Source organism: Protomyctophum parallelum, assembly GCF_964188405.1.
Source record: "Protomyctophum parallelum genome assembly, chromosome: 5".
Classification (NCBI taxonomy): Eukaryota; Metazoa; Chordata; class Actinopteri; order Myctophiformes; family Myctophidae; genus Protomyctophum; species Protomyctophum parallelum.
Genome location: NC_139702.1, coordinates 6880942 through 6889150, shown reverse-complemented (window position 1 = coordinate 6889150; position 8209 = coordinate 6880942). Strand labels below are relative to the sequence as shown.

At 42.2% G+C, this 8209-nt stretch overlaps 1 protein-coding gene across 1 annotated transcript; it reads left to right on the top strand.

Annotated features, from left to right (window-relative positions):
• Nucleotides 1-4256: 4256 nt before the first annotated feature.
• Nucleotides 4257-6895, top strand: adra2a (adrenoceptor alpha 2A). Its single transcript, XM_083765844.1, has 2 exons — nt 4257-4667; nt 4865-6895. The coding sequence occupies exon 2, from the start codon at nt 5056-5058 to the stop codon at nt 6307-6309; it is 1254 nt and encodes a 417-aa protein (XP_083621970.1). The 5' UTR covers nt 4257-4667; nt 4865-5055; the 3' UTR covers nt 6310-6895.
• The last annotated feature ends 1314 nt before the right edge of the window (nt 6896-8209 follow it).

Below are 8209 nucleotides of genomic sequence, written 5' to 3'. Positions count from 1 at the left end.
ATTTGGTATCAGGCCTTGTGGTTTTCAAACAGATCAAATCATTTTGACCCGACGATGACAAGAAAACAAAGCAAACTGCGGTGCATATTTGAGCCTAACAGTAACCGTACAAGACTGTCAGAAAAAGACTAAAAACAAAACTTTAAAAAAAAAAATGTAAAAAGGGCTTTCTCTGTTCTCGCTCAACAATACACCAGAGGCATTGCATTCCTGGTTTTATGTAAAAGCTTCGGGGGAGCGGGATCTTTTTTTTGTGCATTTAATTTTAGCTGTAAACATTTGTGTGAAATTGCCTTCGAGTACTCAAGAAGTGAGATGTGCATTAGGTATGCAGCGAGAGTGCTGTGTCCCATTTTACCTTCAGTCTGTTTTTTTAAATTATTTTTCATGTGCCATTTCGCAAGGTTGAAGATGCCACTGTTTGAAGATGCACAGAACTGGGAGAAACAGAACCTGAAACGGGCTTATCAGCCAGAGAGCATTTAGCAGAACCAGGAATGTACTTTCAACATGATTTTCTTTTTGTTTTTGGGGAAGAAAATTTATCAGCGATTCATTTGAGATGTGGTCAATGTGAACTATATTGGATGACAAATGTATACTGGTCCATCCAAACGGATTGGAATATAATTGGTGTTTATTTTTCTATCGTCTGTGATTGGGGCCTTGGAGAGTGTCCCAGAATCAAGGTCACTTAGTTCCTTTTTTTAATTTTACAACTGTCTGTCTCTTTTTCTTGCCTGGTTATTTTGTATAGGAAACGAGCATGTTCAAAAAAATATTGACATGATTTGTTTGGGTCGGAATCGGGCCATTGTACAAAGAGGATTTTATGGTTATTTGGTATCTGCAAATGCTCTTTTATTTGTTTGTTTTTTTGTTTTGTACATTCTTGCAAAGAGTATCCAAAGCATTGTGTGCCAATGCTTAACCTAGTACTCTTCGTTGACAAGCAGCCTTAAATGGTCAAATGTTTTTTGTTTGCCTATTCCTTGTGTCCATGGTCTGGTCACTGACTGTACTATACCCAGTGAAACCCTTGTTAGAGCTCTGACATGGTAACATTTGGTTACATTTGTACAATTGAGTTACAATTTACAAATGGATAAATTAATATAAGGTTTTACTGTGTCTACTCATCATTGCAGTGTGAATTTGGGTCTAGTTTCTTCCCGTCTTATTTTATTTGTGTTAGAATCTGGCAATAAGGTAGTCGCAGCAGTATTACAAATCATGCACTTTTGCATTAAAGGGGAATTTCACAGAACCAGTCCAAACAGCATTTGTAGGCTAGTAGGAGATCTGCGATACTTGTTTTCTCGATCAACAAAACGTAATGCCAAATTAGAAAATGGCTTAAAAAATCTTTTTGTGGATACTCTTGCTCGATTATTAATTTGATGATTGGTCTTGGTAAATGAATACCGGTATGTAATTTGATGGCATATGCTTTTCTTCATTGTTGGGGTGTAAAACTCATTTTGTAACGGATCTTTGGTTGAATTCCTCTTAAATGTGACACATCCAGCTGTTCATACTGCGTATCTTCCTTAAAGCTGATCCTACGCACCACATCACTGCAGACCCCCCTCCCCAAATTATTGCTGACTGCCTTATGTGCACCAAACAAAACCACACTTTGAATTGACTCAACACATATTAGATACCCAGTTGTATTGAACATATTTTAACACTTAAACCTTATATATGTTGTTGACCGCAGGGCTCTATAATAATCTATCCCAGATCTCTTCAATGAAAAGAGCCAATCTACAAGCTCACAAGAGCTTGTAGGATTAATGTGGCTAATAGCTAAAACCTTTTAATTTTTCCGGTCACTCTTATTTCACGACTAGATGGACTAGATGAGCAGATGCAGACACGACTACCTCTATGTCAGTGGTTCTCAAAGTGGGATCCCGGGGACCCCCAGGGGTCCTTGAGGGGGTTCCAGGGGGTGCCCAGCAAAATGAACAGTTAAACACTTTAGGCCTTATTTTATATTTTGCCTATTTGAAAATGGCCAATCTACAAGCTCACACGTGTAGCATTGGAACATATGCTTTGAACTTGTAGATAGGCTATTTTTTTTACTTGAGAAATTGAGATACAATTGGAATTATTTACAACATTCTTCAACACAACACTCTTATGGGGGTCCCTGGCACAAAATCTTTTAAAATGGGGGTCCTCGGCCAAATATGTGTCAATTTTGGGGTCCTTGTTGTGAAAATGTTTGAGAACCACTGCTCTAAGTGAGTCTTCATTGCTAATACAGTGACCAAGGTCCATTTTTGGAAGCGTTATACCTGTGTGTATATAAAACAGATTTGTGTGGTTTGGTGACAACAGAATCTTGGATATTATGTTTTGCCAAGCATCCTTCTGTTCTGTTTATGTCTTTACTAAGTATTGGCAAATTAAAAAAACATTGACTTGGCTGCTTGGTTGTGAAGGTCAAACTTAATCAAAGCCGACCCATTGTAAGAGAGTTATTCTGAAACCAACTGTTGCAAAGAATGCTACTTTGCAAATAGTTAAAATGACCATGTTTGGTGATGTTCTGTATGTACATACATCTTTTTAACTGTAATAAACTGATAAATATTTACAAATTGATGTGCAATATTTGTCTTGTGTATGCTTTTTTTATTGTCCTCACTTAAAACTTAAAACATGTAATTTAAACACTTCTGTGTCTAGTTTTGTAAATGCTTTACCATGCGAGATAACTTTTAATGTGCTTCCTCAAGGAATATACCCATAATACATGCTGCTGTTTGCAAGTTTCAAATGTTGCAAGAATACACTAGAAAATCATAGAAAATGATTACTCTATGCTATCTGGATTTTGTTTGAAAAAAAACTAAAACATCCTTCTCTCGTTTAGAACGTAATTGTGCATTAGGCCATTTTTGAGGGTTTTCCATCATAGTTTCAAATATAAATTCCCTATCTGTTCTGAATCAAATTCTCATGGTCCTATTAATAATACGGGCGGTAACTGCACATTGCGTAGGCCTACGTGCACACTTGTCACTTTTACTAGGAATTAAGCTTTACTAGATCTGTTGGCTTTGACATTTGGTCATATATAGTCTACTAAATAATATTCCGTAGGTCTACCTACTTCTGAATCACTAGTGTCACACTAAGCTTGTGTACAGAAGTTCTGCTTGCACCTGCTCTGGCACAAGGCCGCCCCCTGCTGGTTAATAGCTGTAAGAATGTGCTGGCAGGAGATGGGAGCTGCCCAAAAACCATTACCCGCGGCCACGACCCGCCACGACCCCACCCGGCCACCCCGGTAGTGTTTTCATTTGGGTTAATATTAACATATAGTTTTTAGGGGCTATACTCTCAGTCTCATCAACGCAATTAAGGGGCCCCACACGCCTGCAGCTTCAAAGTAGGCAGCCTAGACTAAGATGTGTGTGTTTAAATCAAAATTATTCTACATTTTCCACATTATAAATAAAACGAATAAGATAATAAAACTGATCTACAAGCTCCAGAGTCCCAAACATCACAAGTTCACAACACAATGTAAACTTTATGTAAACTCATTCATAATGAACACATTTTCTTTGGAATCCTTTCAAGGAGGACCCCTGGAGGACAGTGGACTGTGGATGAGGTCCCCGGACCCCACATTCAATTCTCACTTTGAGTTTGAGAACCACTGAGTTGGGACATTAATCAACAGCTGGACTGTAAAATGGCTTTTTTCGGACGGAATAGGCTACGTGATATTTGAAGACTTCAAATATCACGTAGCCTATTCCCTCCGAAAAAAGCCATTTTTTGGACTTCAAATTGAAGTCCAAAAGATGCATGAATGGAATTAAATGGCAGCTGCGTCCGGCGGAGACTCTTGGAGGAGACGACAGGTGTCACTGTATCATTGCGCTTTGTCAGCGCTCTCAAGCGCATCAATAAGTTCTGTTTACACAAAACATCCAAGGTCCAGGGACTGAACGTTCCTTTAGGCTATTTTTCCCCTTCTTACTTTAGTCTATTTCGCCTTCTAGGCACAGTAGGCAGACATAGCCTACACGGGAAACATTTTGATTCCAGAAATGTGTCACGTTTAGACGGAATAGGATATTCAGCGCCGCGTATAGAGAGACTCCAGCATCACTGGCGGCGGTGATGTGCGATCTACGCTGGATGATAAAAGGAGTTATGACAAAGTCATAAAAAACTCCAGCTAATAATATTCACGTGGTGTGTGTGCTTAGCTGTGGCCCTGGTTGCTGCTAAGCAACTATAGACTAGTAGGAAGGGGCTATAAAGAGAGGGAGTGGCGGAGCGGAATATTGCACTGAGAAGAGGACCTCCACACACACAGAGACAGACAGGCAGCGTACAGTACAGCAGCGACCGGGATAACATGATTACCGCTCTATTAGCTCCGCTAGTGAGGCTCAACTAGATGCAGCACGCACAGGGATAATTCTGTGGAGAGAGAGAGAGACACACACACACACACACACACACACACACACACACACACACACACACACACACACACACACACACACACAGTCACACACACACACAGAGGCTGCAGCCTATAGTTCATTCTTGAGCCACCTGCACATGGACCAAGTGGACTCTTATTATTGATATATAGGGGGACTGTGGCACTGCTTATAATACCTAAGGTAAGGTTATATTTAACTGTATACACATTGTCATTAATGGTGTGGAAATATTAAGTCTTATTGTTGTTGTTTTGTTTTTTTTGTTTGTTTGTTTGTTTTTTCTTTTGTAATTCATGGTTATTATTATTCATATAGTCAGACTTATCCAAGTCTGATATATTTATTTATTTTTCTTCCTGCACCCCTATATATTTCAGATTAACTGGCACCCAGCTGATCTCTGAAGAACTGGCACACGATGAAACGAAAAAATCCACAAATACCGCAGACAGAACAGCCATTCAAATCCCCCAAATCGTATCGCCTAAAGAAGTCCTCATCTTTTCGAGTGGATGCCCTTTGTTAACCTCACGTGAACCTGGGCCGGGAAGTGGGCCAGTCTGCTCCGATGGGGTCTGACAACGACACCAACGGGACGGTGGAGCTGAACGGGACTCTCCCAGGAGGAGGACGAGCGCCCTACAACGTCCACGCCTCCGTGCCCCTCAGCGTCCTGGTGGGGATCCTCATCCTCCTGACGGTATTCGGCAACGTTCTGGTCGTCATCGCCGTGTTTACAAGCCGGGCCCTGAGGGCGCCTCAGAACTTGTTCCTGGTCTCCTTGGCGTCGGCGGACATTTTGGTGGCCACGCTGGTGATGCCCTTCTCCTTAGCCAATGAGCTGATGGGATACTGGTACTTTGGCAAGGTGTGGTGTGAGATCTATCTGGCACTGGACGTGCTCTTCTGCACGGCCTCCATCGCCCACCTCTGCGCCATCAGCCTGGACCGCTACTGGTCCATCACGCAGGCCATCAAGTACAACCTGAAGCGCACACCGCGCCGCATCAAGTGCATCATCTTCATCGTGTGGATCATCGCGGCGGTCATCTCCTTCCCACCGCTGATCTCCATGGAGAAAGAGAGCGACATGGAGAAGGGCCCCATGTGCAAGATCAACGAAGAGAAGTGGTACATCATCTCCTCCTGCATCGGCTCCTTCTTCCTGCCGTGCATCATCATGGTTCTTGTCTACGTGCGGATCTACCAGATCGCCAAGAAGAGAACACGGACACCACCGGGCGACAGGAAGAGGAAAGAGACGCAGATGATGCCGACCGCCGCCGGAAACCAGAAGGAAAACGGCAGGGGCGATGACTGCCAAAAGAAGCTCAATGGCGAGGAGGAGGCAAAGGGGGAGGGAGGAGGTGAGGAGGAGAAAGCTGAGGTGAACGGGTTGGACCTAGAGGAGTCGTCCTCCTCCGACCACAAAGTGAAGAACCCGTGTTCCATCAAAAAGAAGGCTAAAGCCAAGATCAAACTGAGCCAAATCAAACCTGGGGACAGTAACCTCCCCAAGCGGGCCCAGAGCACCAAGGCGCTCCGATGGAAAGGCCGGCAGAACCGTGAGAAGCGCTTCACCTTCGTCCTGGCTGTGGTCATCGGCGTGTTCGTATTCTGCTGGTTCCCATTTTTCTTCACATACACACTGACAGCCCTGTGCGAGTCCTGCTCGGTCCCCAACACCCTGTTTAAGTTCTTCTTCTGGTTTGGCTATTGCAACAGTGCCTTGAACCCTATCATCTACACCATCTTCAATAATGACTTCAGGAGGTCTTTCAAAAAGATCCTGTGCCGAAGAGACAATAGAAGAGTGGTATGATAGACAGCAGCATTTTCTGCACAAAACTATTTGATTGTAAAATACATTGACATTGACATTGTGCATGGATCACTGGCTCAAGGTGTAATTGCTTGGGAAAGGGTTTCCTGGGACAAGCAGTACACATATGCAGCTAAGAATCTACAGTTTATTCTTTTCATAATTGTAAACGTGGCATCAACAAGAATAATTTAAACAAAGCTTTCAGCCTCATAGCCTGCACATTGAAACCAAGTCATTTTTTTGTAAATACTATAAATGAATGGTTCTCAAAGTACAGTAGAAGAGGAGGTCCCAGAGTGTCCCTGCTAAATGATTGATAGTTAGGAACCAAATGGACCCTTAATGTTCTTACGAGTTACTGGGGACCATGGCCTAATGCATACCAAACTGGGGGATGGGGTCCTCCTTGAAATGAAAACGTTTTGAGAAAGACTGCGATAAATCACAGCAGAACAGGGTGAATTCAATGATGTATCTTGTTCTTTTATGACAGTATGTTATACAGTATGTGTTTGAATATAGTTTCTATATATTTTCATTGTTATGGATACAGTATTGTGCCATTTTCTATGGTGATGTGTGTTGGAGGGTAAAGAATAAACCCATTTCCCTGTGGACTCAGCATCAGTCTCTCATCTCCACGGTGAGGGGGAACCATTTTGATGACACTATTTGTATTATGTGTTTGAGTGCATTATAATGTATGGCATACTGTTATGCCATACATTATAATGCACTCAAACACAGACATGCTGGTAGCAGGGGAACAGGAGCGTAGCGCCACACAATTGGCAGCAGTGTCAAACATAGACAACGCCAACATCTGAAATTGCTTACAGGGGAAAGAGGGAGAAACAACAAGCAGAAAAAGCCAAACATAGTAACTTTGAATGATTGTGATTCCTGTGAATGTTTGCTAACAGGGAATTATAGGGAATTACCTAATCTGAAACCTCCCAAAACACTAAAAGCCATGTAAATCTTGTAAGAGGGCAGCAGATCAGACAGGCATTTAAACTAGTTATCAAATTGTCAATCAATCTGACCTTAGGGAGAAAGTCATGTTCTTTTACTGTTTGACATTTAATTCATGTGGTCATGTGTTTTTGAGGTTGGATGTCAAGGGTATATACAGTATGGTCCAAGATTTTCTATTTGAAAAGCAAACATTATTTAATTCTTATCATTTTCTAAACACAAAACACAAAATATTGACATATTGACAAGAACAAAAAACAGATTATGCTTGCCGAGGCTTTGTTTACATAGACCTTATGGGAGGCTTGTGAGTGAGGTGTGAATGTTATATAAAGACTGAAGTGCAGTAGAAACGGTTCATTTACCACTCTTTGTTACGGCAGTATGCATCATTAAGCAAAGATATACAGAGCCTGTCAAACCAGAACCTGATGGGATTGCTGTGTACTGTATCTCTCTGCGTGCCTCTTGTTATCTCTCTTATCTTCCATTGAATCTCTCTTTCTATCTATACAGGAATCTATCTTTCTGTATTTCTCTATATCTGTAATAGTATACAGCAACAACTGTGTGAAGATGCATGTGCACATTTACTTGTCACACTCAAGAATTCACGCATGCATGCATGCGCATTAGCCCACGCACATATGGCCGTTTCTCCTTTCTCTACATTCTTATTTCTCTCTTGCTCTTCGTCCCATCATTTTATCCCTCATCTCTATCCCTCTCTATTTCATCTTTTTCTGTCTCTGCCCGAGACCCCCCCCCCCCCCCCCCCCCCCACATCTCTCTCTCTCTATTTTGCTCTCCCTCATGCATCTGCAAACACTAGTCTGGTGATATCATTAGTGTGTTCTGCTCACATTGGAGAGAGCCAGCTGTTGTGGTAAGCAGGCATCACCCCCTGCAGTGCTGTCCC

Bases quoted from the DNA above. Each gene is read 5' to 3' on its own strand.
- adra2a (XM_083765844.1), top strand. From the start codon at position 5,056: ATGGGGTCTGACAACGACACCAACGGGACGGTGGAGCTGAACGGGACT.